General features: G+C 40.1%; 1 protein-coding gene across 1 annotated transcript in view; it reads right to left on the bottom strand.

Annotated features, from left to right (window-relative positions):
• The window catches only part of LOC114669708 (CD276 antigen homolog), a 258191-nt gene extending 238999 nt beyond the window's left edge, over positions 1–19192 (bottom strand). The window contains exon 1 of the mRNA XM_051926026.1: positions 18978–19192. Coding sequence (XP_051781986.1) covers positions 18978–19054 — 77 coding nt within the window. The 5' untranslated portion in view covers positions 19055–19192. The remainder of the gene's footprint in view (positions 1–18977) is intronic.
• Positions 19193–19576: the final 384 nt, after the last annotated feature.

Below are 19576 nucleotides of genomic sequence, written 5' to 3' on the forward strand. Positions count from 1 at the left end.
GCACTGTTTAGAACAGTGGCTAAATTAACAAATGGAAATTCAGATCAACAGTGCAAAATACCAACAGATATTAGCAGTACAGACTTTATGAACTTCTTCAATGAGAAAATTAAAAATATAAGATCCCAGATCTCTGCATCACACTACAAACCACATACTAGCTTAGCAGACCCTGTCTCACATTGCATTCAGCACTTTAATAATTTTAATCGTGTAACAGAGCAGGAAGTCTTAACTTTAATTTCTAAAATGAAGCCCACTACTTGTTCCCTAGATCCAGTGCCAAAAAAACTAGTAAAAAGTGCAATGGATGTTCTTACAGCGCCTACTCTAAACATTATCAGTAGTTCATAATTGCATGGCACACTACTTGAAGCACTAAAAGTTTCAGTCATTAAACCATTACTTAAAAAGTCAGACCTAGACCCACACATACTAAATAATTATACGCCTATTTCAAATCTACCGTTTCTCTCTAAAATACTAGAAAAAGTACAGTAGTCGCTAATCAGCTCCAGTCAGATCTTACGCATTACAATTTATTTGAGAAATTCCAGTCTGGTTTCCGCACTGGTCATAGTACAGAAACGGCACTAATGCGGATTGTAAACAACATTCTGATATCCTCTCATGAAGGAAACTCCACTATAATTATGTTGTTGGACTTAAGTGCAGCGTTTGACACCATCGACCATTCTATTTTACTGCACAGGCTAGAAAATGATGTTGGGCTTACAGGCACCGTGCTCGCTTGATTTAGTTCTTATTTATCAAATCGATTCCAATATGTACAGAAATGTGCTGACAGTACTCCATCATTATACACAGAAGTTCAATATGGTGTCCCGCAGTGCTCAGTACTGGGACCTTTACTGTTTTCACTTTACATGCTTCCACTGGGATCTCTCATTAGGAAACATAATGTTAATTTTCACTCGTATGCAGATGACACCCAGTTATACCTTTCATTTAAATCAAATGAAGTTTCTCCAATGTTGTCTTTAATTAGTTGTGTTAGTGAATTAAAGGAGTGGATGAATGAGAACTACTTGTCTTTAAACACAGATAAAACAGAGATGTTAATTGTTGGAGGGAATGATGCTGATCACAACAATATTTTGTCATCATTTAACTCAGTTGGAATCCCCATTAAATTTACTGAATCAGCCCGCAATCTAGGAGTTATCTTTGACTCTAGCATGTCATTTAAAGTGCATATTACAAAGTTGTCCAAAACATGTTTCTTCCATCTTAAAAATGTTAGGAAATTAAGGGGCTTTCTAAATAAACAAGATTCTGAGAAATTAATTCATGCATTTATTTCTAGTAGGATTAACTACTGCAATGCGGTGCTCACTGGATGTTCAAACTGTTCAGTTTACAGCCTCCAGTTAATCCAAAACGCGGCTGCAAGAATTATTACAAGAACAAGAAAATATGAGCACATAACTCCAGTTCTTAAATTCTTACATTGGCTCCCGGTTAAGTTTAGGGCAGATTTCAAAATCCTACTTTAACTTATAAAGCATTAAATGGCCGAGGTTCCGGCTTACTTGTCTGAACTTATCATGACTTACAAACCAGAGCGCACATTAAGATCTCAAGATGCCGGTCTGCTTATGATTCCAAGGATTAATAAAATAACAGTGGGAGGTCGAGCTTTTAGTTAAAGGGCCCATAAACTGTGGAATGGTCGGCCTGTTACTATAAGAGATGCCCCTTCGGTCTCAGCTTTTAAATCCCGGCTGAAGACTCACTACTTCAGTTTAGCACACCCTGACTAGAGCTGCTGATTAACTGTACAGACTGCATCTCTGTTGTTAGTCATTAGCACTTAAACATAAGTAACATGACAGTTATAATTTGTTACTAAACCTCACTTATTCTGTTTCTCTTCTCGATACTCAAATGTGGCACTTGATGCAACGGCCCACCTGTCAAGTTGTTTTGCCTGCATAAGGTAAAGTCATCCCAGATGGAGGATCGCAGGAATTGTGGGAAAGAGGGGTCCTTTCATCAGATTGGCTGGCCCAGCACTGTTTCAGCCGTGGAATGGCCAAATGGGGGAGGCAGCTTGATGGATGAGGTCTCCAGGACTCTAAATATATCCAAATCTTATTATGTGATATCATCTTCTATTAAATTCTGCTGTGTACTTCTAAAATTTTTAATACTGTATTGAGGATTTTTTCAGTTCTGTGTATTGTATTGTATTGTATTGTATTGTATTGTATTGTATTGTATTGTATTGACCCCCTTCTTTTGACACCCACTGCACGCCCAACCTACCTGGAAAGGGGTCTCTCTTTGAACTGCCTTTCCCAAGGTTTATTCCATTTTTCCTTACAAGGTTTTTCTTGGGAGTTTTTCCTTGTCTTCTTAGAGAATCAAGGCTGGGGGGCTGTCAAGAGGCAATGCCTGTTAAAGCCCATTGTGACACTTGTTGTTTGATTTTGTGCTATACAAAAATAAATTGTATTGTATTGTATTGTATAACAAACCCAATGTGGCAGATCAGGTTGAATTTGCTCTGCTGCACCAAACATTCAAAGGTGTCAATCCAGAGAACATCAGAGAGGCTGAGAGACATGGCGCAGATCAGTCGCCAGCACACCGACAGACAGACACACATGGGACACTCCAAGGTGAGCAGTGCATGTATCAAGTGAGCATTGCACGTATTAAGGTCGGCATTAAAGATCTTCTTGAGTGCTGAGGCAACAAAAAGCAGCGGGATAAACACATCTGGACCTGCTGTCGAAAAAGCATTTGCTTTTAACAGCAGCATCCCTCCCTCGTGAACACATCTTCAAGGTCCGGACAGGTGATCAGTAAAAAGTTGTCTTAGTCACAGCACAGTGCAATAAAAAAACATTTCCTAAAACATATAGTTGTCCAGTCTGTATCATTCCTAAGCAATCTTCCAGTTATAGAGGTGCAATCCCAGTTACTAACACATTTACCGTGTAGCTCTCCCCCCACAACACTCAAAGTAAGAACACATTCCACCTTATTAATTTAATATTTAAAAATTTAAACCACTAAACCCGCCATCAACAACTACAATAACAGTTGAAATCATCACTCAAATCATTTTGTTTGTTATAGATATAAAACAAGATGCCCATTTCCATTTGATAGATCTTTACTAGTGTTCTCGCCTTGCTCGCTCTCGGTCCACGGTGGAATTTGCTGTTAAATGAAAAAAAAAAAAAAAAGAAAAACGCCTTCTGCGCAGCTGCCCGAAAAACCTTACGAGACCGAAATCGCGGTAGGCGGCGGATTTACGGCTGCGAAAATTCAAAGAGAAAGGCGTCTTCGATTAAAGCTCTAGAGGCCTGAAAGGCGATTTCGACTACAGCTCCAGGCCTAATTATGCATTCATTCAATACACCTATATCAGGTTTGTGGTGCTTATACTTATTACTTGCTATTCCACTTGTGCCCGTTTCATCTTACGTTGTCGAAACGGGCTCTTTGTCTAGTTATAAACATATTACCCATGTTCATTTCCCATGTAGATATGTAACGTTTGGTGAGAATAAATAAAAAGTAACAACACATATAATAGTTATGTTGCATTGTTTATGATTAACAAAATTCAGCATTTATCTGAAATGTTCTACTTATACAGTCGATTTATTCCACTTCTGAAGGTGTACACTGTCAGTATTCTCCATTGCATTTACCCCCGAGTGTAACGTGTGCCAGTGCAACTGAAGGGTGGCAGACGAGCTCACGTAATGGGTGACAAGGCACATCCTCACCCTGATGCCCAGGCTCTTGTCATGAATATTTCCATCTTGTGCTTTTTCTCGTTCCTGCCAGTTTACTATTATTATTGGACACGTATGTAGAGGAAATGTGTGTCTTATTTAATGTCTATGAAAGGAAGGACGGTAAAGCCTTGAATGAAACTGAGTGTTGATGCTTTGGGTGACACGACAGGTGAGGAGCAGGGAACGTTAAATGTGACAGTGACTGCGGGGGATTGTGGAACTGGAAGATGGTTTAAGAATACAGAAACGACAAAAGCTTAGTCTTTCAAGAATTTTATTTACATCAATGATTTACTCCGTTGTGCTGCAGTTCGGAAGATTACTTATTTACCCCCATACCCCCCCCCCCCCCCCCCCCCCTTCCCACACACACACTCCCAGCGCAGCCTTTGATAAGATGCATTCAGAAGGAAAGGATGTTGCTGACAGTCAGGTGCTTTTTTGAAAGTTTGCCTCCAGATGTGCTTGTCCAGCAGCTCCTTCTTGTCAGTACTTGAGTGATCTTTATTTCCACCTCTGGATGAATTCGCAAAGTTTCTTTACAACTTTTTTGTCTCATTAACGCAGAAGACACTGTTGATGGCGCTGAAAGACAGTTGTGATTAGTTATGCAGCACACGCTTTTACTCGCGTTTTGGAAATCAATAATACAAATCAGCTACAGATCTGGGAATCACTGAATAGTAAAAACGTTTAATGAGAGTGTCTTGCGCATATACTGGTGTAATGAACACATCGGCTTTAGTGAAGCGTTTCTTAGCCTCTCTGATATGATCGACATGGGGTAGAGTAGATTCTGGATTGTTATAATACGTGCTACCTTACGCAAAATATGCTCATCAGTTTGTTATTGACTCTAGGTGGACACGATTCTGCACCAAGGAAAAAGGTGCCCCGTGTAAATCGTTCATAATGTCTCTAAAATATATGTTATGTTATCTTACAGACAAGTACTACATAACTGTTTTATACAAAGTCCTTATTTTAACATATGCGAGCCCCAATTAGGATTTGAACTATAGCGTTAGCACACATTACCAGTGTAGCACAGACAACTGCTTTTACGCTTTGAGCCAAAGCAGTTCAGCACACGAGCGAGTGACCGAATCGACTGCTGACTACGCAGATCATAGACTAGACAGATGCCGCATTCACTGTGTTGCCCAGTCGACACGATATGTCATCGAGTCCGTCATATTGCGAGTAGCAAAAGTGCCATTTAAACTAAAACAGGTAGACGTGGAAACCGGGTTTTCTGATGAAAAAACAATAACGTTTAAAACAGTATCGTTTACATACAACAGATGTTGGCGAACCGTTTAAATGCAATTATTTATATCCATTTATACACTAATAATGGCAATTATTAAATAATAATTATTAAATAATTCCTCCCATATAAGTAACATTTCTCGGACTGCCTTCTTCGATCTCTGAAACATTTCTAGACTTCGTCCTGTTCTTACGTAACACAGTACTGAAGTATTGGTTAATGCCCTATAGTCACCTCACGTATAGATTACCGTAATGCTATTCTATCTGGCATCTCTTATCCATCCAGGGCCGGATTTATATGAAAAGAGGCCCTAGGCTATTCCACTTATGAGGCCCTTTCACCTTCCATTTTTAAGTTTGTAAATTACATGAGAGATAATAAAGTTTTGCTAACAATTTGAATGTAGGCCCCTCTTGATCTTGAGGCCCTAGGCTGAAGCCTAGTTAGCCTATAGGAAAATCCGGCCCTGTATCCATTGCTTACAACTTCTTCAAAATTCTGCTGCCAGGATAATAACCTGCTATTCTAAATCCAGTGAACATATTACACCTATTCTCTCTCAACTTCACTGGCTCCCTGTTAACTACAGAATACGATACAAAATACCGCTCTTAGCATTTAAAGCTCTCCACAAACTCACTGATCTCCTCCAGACTTACACTCCCGCTTGCTCACTCAGATCCTGTAATTTGAGAGTATTCAGTCAGGCAATATGGTGCAGCCTTAGTTTGTGGAAGACAGACACAACTAAAGACATGAGGATGAAATGATGGTTGTCAATTTCAAACTGTGTTTCCTCAGTGTGCTCCTTGAGAAAAAAAAAAAACACATCATCTGAACCAATCTCAGCCCGAACAAACTGATTGATCAAAGATCCACTGACAGCTTGCCCTAATGTCGACTATCAGATAACACGCTCAGCTACTTTGACCACATTGACTGGACCCTCAGAAGGAATCATCAAACCTCCTTTGTTTTTTTAATGTGAGCAAGTGGTAGGTTTGATCATCTGATACCGGTACAGCATCTGTTACCAAACTAGCATGGCACACATCACAGGACAGCTTTCTCAAAATTCCGTCTAAGGGCTTCCTCCCACTGCTTCCTAAGGTGGATTTCTTTGGGAAACTTTCAAAGTTTGAGAAATATTAACAGCTAACAACAATCTACATAGTTAGTAACCAAATACGTTTAGCCAAAATGTTGTTTGGAGGCTCACTTGAGCAAATAAATGCATAGCTTTGTTAGCTTAGCCTGGCGTAGCTAAAGTTAAGATTATAAAACAGGATTTTCTAATGGCCAAATATTACCAAAACAATTGTTCAGCTTTACCTATGAAATGTAATCCCTGTGATCTGGTTTGGAGCGTACAGCGGTTTGTACAATCCCAAGCAGCACTTGCGTGAGGCATCTTTATCCATTACTTCACTCCACAGCAGTGCCACTCGCAAAATGGCGGAGACGTTGACGTACGATGCTGCTGGTCATGAGGAGCCTAGTAATTCTATGTCTTAGGCGCGGATATCAATGACGTCATTACGCTAGTGCGCCTCAAAATTACGTGTTGGACGTATTTCACGCATGCGTTTAACAGATTGGGCTGCACCGTAAAGTGTGTGATGACGTAGCCTTTCAATACGAACGCGCATGCAAATCGGGCTGGCAACGGGAACCAGATAGTGACACACACCGCATGCGCTAAATGAAAAAAAAACGTTAAAAACATGCTTCGAAAGCTCGACTCAGTGTCGAAACCTCAGAATCGAACGGCCCATCACTAGCCAGGGGTCTTGAGAACAAAGTGGACGCTGGGAGGCGTGGAATGTCGGGCTGCTTCGCCGGGTCGTGAGCTTCGCAGTTTCGGGCAGCGTCCTCTCTTCTCGCACTGTTTGTGACACTTCGGCTCCTGGGAGAGTGGAAATCTTTGGGAATGAGTTTAATCGGCGCCATCGAAGCACGACTCTGTTTGTAAATTGCCATGCATGACTACTTACTGTCCTTACTTAAGGTGAGTTCGGGTCACTAAAACCCCGCAACATTCAAGGTTGCTTTTGTGATGAATTATTTTAAGAAGTAAATCACACGCACATAGTGCAAGGTTGTCAGGCAGAAATTAGGACGATCACATAGAAAATGTAATTTCTGTACCACAGCGGTCGTGTAGCGCCTTTCACAAGTGATCTACTACCGAGAGATGATCCAAATACATTTTAGCTGCTGTTAGTACAACTTACCTGTTCTGTTATAGCGCCTTTAAAATGTAGTTTACCCGAAACCACTCCGGTGGTGCTCAATGTATCTTTACTTCTTAAATGTTAATGTTTTACTGTTTAATAACTTATAGAATACATTTTATTTTTTTCCCCTTGTACTCGGTCAGCGAAGCCACTGGGTAATCAGCTAGTAATTTGTATAATTTTACATGGGTTAGAATCAAGGCTTATTGGGCTATACAGTAAATAATTCACTGTCTTAATCTTCTTTATTTATTTATCTGGTTTGTACAATGCTATACAAATGCTATTCCCTGCCATTCTTTATTATATTCTGTAAGTGCCTTGAGCATGGGAAAGGCGCTATATAAATAAAATGTATTATTATTATTATAATAATGGGGTCATACTAAGGACTTCTACTTTTTTGAAGTGATTACTGGTGTAGAAATTTATAAATAACTAGGCCGCATAATTATGTATTGATGGGTGAACACTTCCTGAAAGACACAGTTGTCCAAATGGGGTGGGTTTGAGGATACGACTGTAGGTGAATGAAAAGAGCAAGGGACGGGGCTGGATGGCGCTGGGTGCGGAGGGTGGAACGGGGGGAGAGGGGAAGGACGCCCATTGCGCCCCTCCCCCCGCCATTCTAGTCTGCTGATTTCTTAGTCATCGTTCAGTACGCACTGCCTGCTCATGTGGCCACCCTCAACTCCTCACCTGAGTCGCTTTCGTCTGTGTACAGTCCACATGCACCTCTGAGCCATGTTGACTTTTTATTGTTCTTTTCGGTTCTGGCTGCTTTTCTATATATAATCCACCAAGTCACCCGACCATGGTAGTAGCGACAGGGTGTGTGTACAAAGGGCAGGGACTTAATCAGTGCGAGTGTATGACCCGCACTTACTGGGAATTCCTCATTCGTGGGGAACAATTGCAAGCCCCGGTCTCCATCACGGATGGGGTTCAACGGCTTACCCATGCCACTCGGCGCCGGGTAGACACATGTTGATCCATTCAGTGTAGCGCGCGTGCAGCAGCGGACATCTAAGGACATCACAGACCTGTAATTGCTCAATCTCATGTGGCTGAAAGCCACTTGTCCCTCTAAGAAGTTGGACGCCGACCGCTCGGGGGTCGCGTAACTATTTAGCAGGAGGGAGTCTCATTCGTTATTGGAATTAACCAGACAAATCGCTCCACCAACTAAGAACGGTCATGCACCACCACCCACAGAATCGAGAAAGAGCTATCAGTCTGTCAATCCTCTCTGTGTCCGGGCCGGGTGAGGTTTCCCGTGTTGAGTCAAGTTAAGCGAAAGGCTCCACACCTGGTGGTGCCCTTCCGTCAATTCCTTTAAGTTTCAGCTTTGCAACCATACTCTCCCCGGAACCCAAACACTTTGTTTGCCCAGTTGGTTGCCCGGCGGGTCATGGGAATAATGCCACCGGATCGCCTGTCGGCATCGTTTATGGTCAGAACTACGACGGTATGTCATCGTCTTCGAACCTCCGACTTTCGTTCTTGATTAATGAAAACATTCTTGGCAAATGCTTTCGCTCTCGCTCGAATAGTTGGCGGGCGTGGCTCTGTCGTGCGTGTGCCATGGTTGGCTGCTAAGTGAATAGTTGGCGGGCGTGGCTCTGTCGTGCGTGTGCCATGGTTGGCTGCTAAGTGAATTGTTGGGGGGCGTGGCTCTGTCGTGCGTGTGCCATGGTTGGCTGCTAAGTGAATTGTTGGGGGGCGTGGCTCTGTCTTGCGTGTGTCTTGCTTGCCATGGACTTAGTGAATTCTTAGAGTTGGTGGGCGTGGCTCTGTGAGTTGTCGTATCCCATGGTCTTAGAGTTGGTGGGCGGGGCTCTGTCTTACGTACTCCATGGTGTCTTGCGTGCCTTAGTGAATTATATATATAGATAAGTTTGAATTCTTTCAGCACCACTAGTGAAATCTGTGAGGGTCTTAAAATGCTTTCAGGGGCTGAAGTACGTCTGAATCTTCTGTTCTAAAATATCTGAACTGAGATATAGTATTTCTTTTGGACTTTAGCTCATGCAACCACACATATATTTGACTTGCAGAGAATAAATGCTGTTTTTAAAAGTGATTACCCAAAGGAACCTCAAAAGACAGGCAAAGCATAAAACAAGGGAGTCAAGAGTAACATACTTAAAATAAGATGTGAACTAAAAATTATCATGATAACCAAATACAAAATCATTACCAAACAGAACACTTTTCCTAGCATTTATTAGATGTTTGAAATGGAGAATCACTAATCTTAGACATGTCCTCCCTTATTTTTTATCCAAAATTTGGTGAGATTACTGCAGCTGTGCAATGACATCACACACCAATCACAGCAGGAACATTCGACCCACAGTGCACATAGCTGCTATAAAGAATATGGCTGCACCATTGAAAGAAAATTGCAAAACATTTCCTGCTATGGAAAAAACAATTTATTGGCAATTTGAGTACAGATTATAAAAAATATAAATAGAACAAAACAATTTAAAAAAAAAAAAAATGACAAAAAACCAGTACAGTGACTAACAGGTTCTTGACATGTTCTTACTTTGCCTGTGCCTGAGGCATTCCAATGATTTATTCTTTTGTAAAAGCTTCAGTAAAATATTTATTCCATTTATTTCTTGGGAATCTATGAGGTGTGCTAAATCTTTTAGTGAAGTTTACAGATGAAATGTTTCAGCTGTAAACTTTCATTATTTTGCAAAAAAAAAAAAATCATGATTCCCTTTAAGTGAACCATCTATTAATAAAACAGATATGTCTAGTCCATCTGTGACCCTCACCAGGAAAAGCGATTAAGAAAATGAGATGAGGTGAGATATTTCTGGTTCTCCTTTTACATTTTTTAGGTGATTCCTCATCCCAGACAGCTGGCGAAAGTCAGAATCCTATGTGTGAGGTTTTGTTATAATTGTGTGCTTTCACTTTGTTCACTTTTATGTTGTTATCATTGTTTCACAGAATGTGCTCTCTTTTTTTAAACTATGGAAATGATGTGATCTAATCTGGTGTTTCCCTATGTTGAGATCAAAATGAACTGAGAAAAGAAGTATTTATTAGTCGTGAATATTATTTCAGTTTCTTTTCCAAAGGAGTTAAGGTAAATTAACCTTCATGGACACATCAAATAAAGAAGGCTATCCAGCCACCGTCATGTCTGGCCCTGTTGGTACTTGCTCAGCATGATTTCAAGAGTTTCGTGGTCGCAAATAGTGTCCTAGTCTGATTTTTCACTCACTTTTTATGGCCAAAATGTGTTACTTTCAGGCATCTCTAATGATCTATGAGTAAGTTATCAGACTTTTGGTATCTGTAGTTGAGGTACAGAAAGTTTGACTACATAAATGTCAGGACCATGTCTGCAGTATAAAGTCAACAATGAAGTTCATAGTATGGAATTGGCTAAACCACAGATTACATAGGGTTATGGTGAAAGGAACCTTACCAGAATTAGGTGACGACCAGATTTGTGACAGACGAAATTTAAAGTAAATAATTGTAAGGTATTAAAAGTAGGAAGTACAAATGTGAGGTCTGAATACACAAATCGAGAGTGCACCTTATGAGAAGGATTTAGGAGTCGTAGTGGACTCTAAGCTATTGACTTCTAGACAGTTTTCAGAAACCATTAAGACGACTAACAGAATGTCAGGTTATATTGTGCCTGCATGTGTGCAGTAGAAGTCACAGGTGGTTCTGCTCAAACTTTTATAACACGCTGGTGAGGCCTCATCTGGAGTGCTGTTGGCAGGTTGGGTCTCCAGGCTACAAAAACGGACATAGCAGCACTAGAACAGGTCCAGAGAAGAGCGACTAGGCTGATTCCAGGGTTACAGAGGATGAGTTATGAGGAAAGAGTAAAAGAGCTAAGCCTTTAAAGGAGATGAAGAGCAGACATGATTTGAAGTGTTTAAACTTTATGAATGGAATTAGTCCAGTGGATCGAGACGGTGACTTTAAAATGAGTTCATCAAGAACACAGGGACACAGTTGGAAATTTATTAAGGTAAATTTCACAGAAACATTAGGACGTTTTTCTTTACAGAGAACCACAGACACATGATATAAGGGACAAAGTATTGTGGTGGACAGGAGGACTTTAGGGACTTTCAAAACTTGACTTGATATTTTGGAGGATGTTATTTAAAAGAGTAGATATTTTAGTACAGTGTTTTTCTAATTTTATTTTAATTTTGAATATATTTCCACTTTGTAGGTCAGTTATGCATGTGTTTTGTGTTCCTTGACTCAGTTTAATTTAAATGTTTGTGCATTTCTCCAAAGATTATCATTGTCAAAATATCAGTCTCTATTCCTGTAGATGCAATCCTTCACATCAGCAAGGGAAGTTTTTTGGTTTACCTGTGGTTTGGAGAATTAAGCCTTTATGCTCACAGCACAAGACTGGATATTGACATTGAAAAGCAAGAACACTACAAGAATCTCATACAAATTAACTCCTATTAGAACAGAATTTGAATAAAAGAGAAAAAGTGAAAATTGTGAAATGCCTTTGGATAAGAACATAAGAAATTTGACAAACACGAGGAGACCATTCAGTCCATCAAGCCAATTTGTTTAGCAAATAGCTAAGCTATCTCTTCTTGATAGTGACATTCAGTTGGCCATTTGACACAAGAAGCATGGTAGGGTCAAGTTCAAAGAAACTTTGAGGCCTACTGTTTTCATCCATGCATGTGCATTATAGCAATGTGTTAGAAGCTCTGCTGATGAAGTTAACTGGGGAAATAATATAGGTGAGACGTAACTACTAACCTATTTTCCTCTTCCAACCCTGGAATAGAGGAGGATCCCTACGAAGACTACTGATGATACATTAAGTCTGCCCTGGATGCCCCCCTCTGGTCACCCTTCTACAAAACAAATAACACACATTGAAACTGACGTTTATTCCAGAGACCATGACTGTTGGGGCCAGACTGCTTATAGGAGCACCCTAACCAAGATTGCTAATGATCAGTGAATGATTATGTTAACTTCCTTTGCATTTATAAGTTTAAAATTAGCATCATTGTGATTGAACAGGGATCTCGCTGGGGACCCAAACATCCACATTACTAAACGAGAATGGTAAACCGGATATGGACGCAGGGACCTACCCGTGGACGCAATAGACATAGTGCGCAAGTGCCACACAAAGCCCCCCCCCCCTCCAGAGTGAAACGGGAGAGACTACGAACCGTCTGACATGCCGCAAGCAGGATAAAGCGAGGTCAGAAATAAAACACAGAGTAGGAAACAAAGTAAAACTTTATAAAGGGATTAAAGAACGGGGACAAACACATGGAGAGCGGGTTACAGATGATGAAAACTGGAATGCAACAGCTTCAAAAAACCTAGGCACGAAACACTTGCACACCGAGATACAGAATATAAAGGCAGAAACAACGACTGTTAAACGTCCACACCACACAGCGGTGGCAGACTCGGAAGGTGCAGGCGCCTACATCGTGCGTCGGAAGGCGCGGTAAAGTACAAAAGGCAAAGGAGCGTACACAGCACGGTAAAAACCGACATAATACGGAAGGAGCAGGCATCGCCGCCATATTGTGAGTGGCACTAATGCGTAGTGAAGGCGCAGGAGGAGACATAGTAAAACAAGAGGAGTCAACACCCCGCCCCAGAGTGAAACGGGACACACTACGGAGTCCTCAAAGGTTTATACATCAAACCCGAGATGGTACGGACACGCGTCTGAAACCGTGGAAGCAAAACTGTCTCGGCTCCAAAACTTAACAGCTCAACAACTAACACAGCTTCGACACCGAGCCCGCGTGGACAGATCTAATGAACATGGACGCCTACAATGCGCATCTCAAACTGCGTAGGCAAAGCAGGCACGGATTCAACACGACACAGCTCGAGTGACCGAGATACAAACACGCACCTGCCTGGATATAATTAATGAACGCAGGCACCTACAACGTGAGTCTGAAATGCCGCAGACCAGGCAGGCACTGCTCCAAAAAGAAAGAGCTCAACTAAACGAGATACGAAGTGAAACGGGAAACACTACAGAGTTCGCAGTGCATAGGTGAATCACATTACATTGATGCATTATTAACAGTACGATAAACATCACAGTATCGCAAACAAATGAAAATTATTACTCGAAAAAGGGAAAATATATTCACCACGGACCAGGGGCCTCATGTATAACGCCGTGCGTAGAACTCACACTATAACATGGCGTAAGCACAAAAGCGGGATTGTGCGTACGCACAGAAAAATCCAGATGCAAGAATCTGTGCACACGCATACTTTCACGTTCTTCCACTACATAAATCCCGATTTGCGTGAAAAGTAACACACGTGCACGCGCCTTCTGTCCCGCCCCAACTCCTCCCAGAATTACGCCTCTTTGAATATGCAAATCAATATAAATAGCCTTCTGTGAAAAGACAATGGGAAAAGCACAGGGGAAAATATAAGAATTTCAGCGAATACCAAGTGGAGGCAAAGGAAAAACGTACTATTTGTTGGTTTAAACAGTGGTATAATCAACAAAAGAAAGTTGATCGAGTGACAGAGTGTCGGAAAAACTCGAAAGATCAAATTCACAAAGTCGCACAGTGCCCGAAATAAAAAAGAAATCACATATCAAAGTCGCTGTTAAAAGGCGAGTCGTAGCCCACCGTCTGAGTGTCATATGAAAGCTTATTAGGGTACAAACAAAAAACATAGGCACACAGTGGGAAAAAAGCACGAAATGTCAACTTTAATCTCGAAATTTCCACTTTAATCACGTAGTTTATTTTGCCATTAAAGTAGAGCATCATAAACTTCATCTTAAAATCGTTTATTTTACTAGTTTCTCAAGTAGCATGTTAAAGTCTTTGTTCTGTATTTGATCTTCTATGTGCTCTATGTGTGTGAATCACTACGTGCTTCCGTTCTTTCTCTTTCTCCGACAGGACACAGAATGCATTACATTCGAGATATTACAGCTCTCTGAATAATTAAAATACTGAGATGTATACGTGATATCATTTTCATGATGATAGGAATGAAAGCGTGTTATTAAACATGGGAACACGGTGGCGCAGTGATTGTTCATATCTCACGCAAGAGGCTTGCGGTGCCATGTGCGACCTTCGATGAAATAATTTATTACAGAAGTACTGTCTCTTTCAAACGTACTAACCTCCAATTCTTGTCCATACTTTTCTTTCTCCAATCGCCACACAATCAGCTCTGTAATAGACGTTAAGCCATATGTAAGCTTAGAACGCCGATTCTTCAAAACTTTTAAGGAACATTGAAATATCTTCGTAGTACATGTTTAATTATTCTATTCGTCTATCCTTCCAGTGTCGCGTCAGCACCAGCAAGAATACAGCGCAAGGCAGGAGCTATCCTTGAACTATACGCTGCGGCACCGTGTCCTCACATGTTTAATTATTAACAATACAGATTATTTAAATGAAGTTAAAGTTTTACCTGTATACTATAAGCAACATATTTTGCTGCATTTCATCTTAAAAATGATATTGTCATCATACGCGCTTTATAAAGTAGCGCAGGTTGTGCAATATTATAACTGTAGTGCAAGTTTACAGTGAGGTGATTGTACTTATAAGTACAAACAGTTCTACAAGGATCACTTGATGGACTGATTGAGTGCGTTTAGAGTTATTGGGATGAAACTGTTTCTGAAACGCGAGGTCCGTACAGGAAAGGCTTTGACGGTTTTTGCCGTGGTTGAGGTACAGTATGTACTTGAAACTGTATACCGATAATTCTCTTTCCGATCATCTGCTGCTGTGATTCACACTCAGATACAGTGATATAAATACTCCGAGTGGTGCAGTGAGAGTAATATGGAAAAAGATGATCCGCAGTGGCAACCCTTAACGGGAACAGCAAAAAGAAGAACAAGATGCAGTAAACGTAAAAACGCTAAAGCAGTTATGGTATTTGGAATACTATGGCTATTCCCTGGCCCATTATATTGCTACAGGTTAATTACAATCAGATGCATTACACTAATAAACAATATGCAGTTAATTTCAGTGTATTTATAAAGCCGCGTCAGGAATGTGGAGCTAAGAAAGAAAGGATGAGCACACGGGAACAGTAGTTTGACCATTCTGTGGACCATTATATTGTTACAGGTTAATTACAATCAGATGCATTAAATTTATGAACGATATGCGGTTAATTTCAGTGTATTTGATAAAGCCGCCGCCGTGGATGTGGATCTAAGAAAGAAAGGGTGGTCACACAGGAACAGTAGCACTGCTTTGACGCTGGGTGCCGCCAGTCTGCAAAACCGAGGGGAGAAATTGCGTACGCCAAGGTATGAGTTACCGTGGAAATGTGCGTGGCTTTACGCCAAGTTTAGGTTTTATACATCGCGATTTGAGCGTGGAAAGGTTCGTACGCAACATTTCTGTGCGTACGCACCGTTTATACATGAGGCCCCAGGTGTCATTGAAACAAAAGCAGAATAAAGCGAGATCAGAAATGAAAGACAGAGTAGAAAGCAAAGTAAAACGTCATAAACAGCTTAAACGAGGGGGCCAAACACATGAACAGCAGGTTACAGATAATGAAGACCGGAATTCAAAACCTTCAAAAACAAAAGCTCGACTGACCGATATACAAACTGAAACGGGAAACACTACGGGGTCCGCAGTATTCCACAATGCACCGCATAATAGTACGGACGGAGCTCCGTATTAACAGTGGGGGGCCACAGAGTGACACGGACGAACGCTCCGTTTTAAACGTGCGTTATCCTTACACGTGGCTGCCCAGCAGGCACAGGTTCAAAACGCCAGGGGTAGGCGAGCGAAGCGAGCAGGGGGCAAAGCCCCCTTGTTTAAACCTATACCGTTTAAGTATTCTTTAGACTCTGCAAGTTCACACAAGGAAAAAAGAGTGAGTTACATGCAAAAACCTGCAACATCCATTCCAGACATGATGAAAATAATGATACTGTATTTCTCAAAGGATATGGCAGCACTTGGGAATTCTTCAGAAGCATGAGACTGTTTCTAAAGATAGGTTTGATTTCAACTCTCATTAGAACATGCAAAAGAAGTTAAATGCAGCCTTATTTAACATCATATTGATTTTTTACCAAGCTTCTGCAATTAGGACTTCAGTAAAGGATAAAATTCTTACCTTGTATTATGTTCAGCGCCAATAATAGGGTTATATGTAGATGTCTGTTAAAGGAGACAGACAAAAGATGAAAAAGTGATCACTGAAAAAGTTCACAATATTGCTAGGTAACATATTTTAAATACAACAGAGGCTTCCATGCTTCTCATAGATGTTTGTGAGTATAGAAAACTGGTATGTAAACTAGTATGGATTGATACAGGGTAGCAGGAATGTTGTGGTGAATGTGCTTCACGACCAGTTTCTCCAGACCCTTCATTCCCATGGAGGATAATTAAGGATACCATTGGAGAAACATAATTTGGTCTAAAACAAAGGCCCAGCTGGGTATTGTCTGTAAACAAGTGAAAATTACTGAAATGTTATCTAATAATAGTTCCAAATGGAAGCTTGTTAAGTGGAAACAGTAAAGGTCTGAGTACTGAACCCTGCGGGACACATTTAACTTCTGAGTATAATGATGGAGTCCAATCCAAATGAGTCCAATCAGCATATTTCTGTACATACTGGAACTGATTTGGTGTCAAATGCTGTGCTTAAATGTAACATAATTACGGTGGAATTTCCTTCGTCATAGGATATCAGAATGTCCTTTACAACACGTTGTATGTGCCATTTCTATATTGTGACTGGAATTTCACAAATAAATTGTGATGTGTAAGGTGACTACTTTGACAAGTATTTTTGAGGTAAATATGAAGTAGGTCTATCATTATAAAGTGTATGTGGGTCTAGCTGTAGCTTCTAAATAATGGACTGATACCTGACATTTTTAGTGCATTAGGAACTGCACCACTCAGTAATGAACTAGTGAGAAGACTAAGAATGAATGATGACTGAACATGAATTCAGTTTTTTCACTAGTGTTTCTTTGGACTGTTCAAAAGCACAAGTAGTAGGTTTCAATTTAAAAATTAAAGTTCTGACTTCCTTTTTTGTTATCATTTTAAATTGACTGAAGTGGTATGTGCAAGGTGAGACAAGCTCTGTCAGGGCTATATTTAGTTTGTGTAGTGACGCTGGAATCTGGTATCTCATTTAGTCAATTTCTCATTAAAGACATTTTAGTTGTACTCTTAATACACTGTATAGCCATAAAAGTATCATAATGTTCAAGGATTTGGAGTCTTTACTAATCTCTACAGTTCTCTGCTTTCTTTTCCATTTCTTCTGTTTTGCAGCGAGATGAAAGTCATGTGATGAAGTCAGGTGCCCCAGCTGTATCCTGCAGGTCTTGTTTTTTACTTACTCACCAATTTAGTGCTTTTATATTTCATTTTTATTTATTTATTTATTTTTAATTGTGTTCTACCGGTTGTTACAAAGAGACTTACAATATGACATTATATATAAGGACCTACTTTTGTTATAATCATGTCTGTTATTTAAGCTCGTATGGCTATTTATTTATTTATTTTTCAATATTATTCTTATCTAATTTATTTCTTTTACTTACGAGTAATTCCTTGATATCTTGTAAAGCATTTTTTAGCAACATTCTTTGTATGAAAACGTACTATGGGCATAAATGTTGTCTTTGATGTTGTTGCTGTTCACCGAGACAATTGGAGTGAGATATGTTAGGCACTGACAGTATTGGAAGAGGAACACACTACCGAACAGCGGCGGGCTGGCGCTCTGCCCAGGATTTGTTCCTGCCTTGCGCCCTGTGTTGGCTGGGATTGGCTCCAGCAGACCCCCCGTGACCCTGTGTTAGGATATAGCGGGTTGGATAATGGATGGATGGAAACATTACCAAATGAGTACTGTAATTTTAATAAGTAATAAAATATTTAAAACATGTGACATTTATATTTTTTCAAGTCTAAATAAAAAATTTTAAAATAGGTAATTTTTTGGTGTAAAGTGTTTTTTTTTTAAATTTTAAATCGTTTATCTGTCAAAGCCCGAATCAGTTCAGTTGTCATATTTGGATTCAGCACCCTTAAGTAAATAAAGAACACCTAAAATGTTTGACGGAAACGAAAAAAGAATTCGATATCAATCCACTACCGCAATGATCACATTTATTAAAATAGATCTTTATATATGCGGTCTTCCTACTTGTCTTTAATGCAGCCATTTGTATTCTTTAAATGTTAGCATATGGTAAGTGGTCATAACTACGTATCTGCAATTCTTAGAATTTCTGAAAATTTATTTTCTAACTTTTTTCTGGGAACATATTATTACACCAAGATGAATAAATATTACAAGCGCTGTGAAAATAAAGACTTCAGAAAATTGATTCAAAAGTACGAGTTTAATTGTAGCATTCACAACTCCTTTATATAATAATGTAATCAGATCAAAAGCAACCGAAGTACTTAAAAACAATTTGTTAACATTTTAATTTATCCCAGTCAGCAAGCGAGTCACAACAGAAGGGTGGGTTTGTGGCACAGCTCAGTTATCGAAATTTACATAAAACAGTTTAGTTTTGCTTTGTTTTCAAGCTTTTACAGTTAATAAAATAAAAAGCATACTGCCGTATTACGTACAATACAGTACAAAAAAAGTACTTGCCTTGCTCGCATTTTGAACAAGTCAAGGAGTAGTCCGCTGTCTTTTCCGGGGTAAGCGGCAATTAAAACATGGCGCATTTCAGATGCTCATTAAAAATAACAGGAACAAACAAAATCAGTTCTTGAAGTGGAGAATTAGTTTCGATGAAAAAAATGAGTTTTGTGTGTTTCTCGATCTTTTTAGGTAGTTCGTCAAAAAGGAGTTGATGATTCTTTGTTAGCCTGGTTTCGTTTCCAAAAGAACACGAAAAGTAATACGACGAGTCATCAAAGCATATTGACGGCCCGTGTACCCCTTTGTAATATCTAGAAATAGCGGCTTGTAAAACACCACAGCGGATTACAGTAGCTAGCGCTCAAGTGTGTGCGTGTCGTATCAAACTACAGTCCAACTAAAGTATGCAGTACAAACAATACATTAAATATCAGCACCGGAGTATAAAGACCACAGTACGTATAAGGTCAGTCATATAATCCCAACATCACTGACGAAACGCCCTTAACGACTGTCACGTGACACCCATCGCATTACACTGGTGGTGCAGTGAGAAGGGGGGTCAGTCTTGCATGGGGCGGACACGCGTCTTTGGAGGAGAATGA

Source organism: Erpetoichthys calabaricus, chromosome 4, assembly GCF_900747795.2.
Source record: "Erpetoichthys calabaricus chromosome 4, fErpCal1.3, whole genome shotgun sequence".
NCBI classification, from domain to species: domain Eukaryota; kingdom Metazoa; phylum Chordata; class Cladistia; order Polypteriformes; family Polypteridae; genus Erpetoichthys; species Erpetoichthys calabaricus.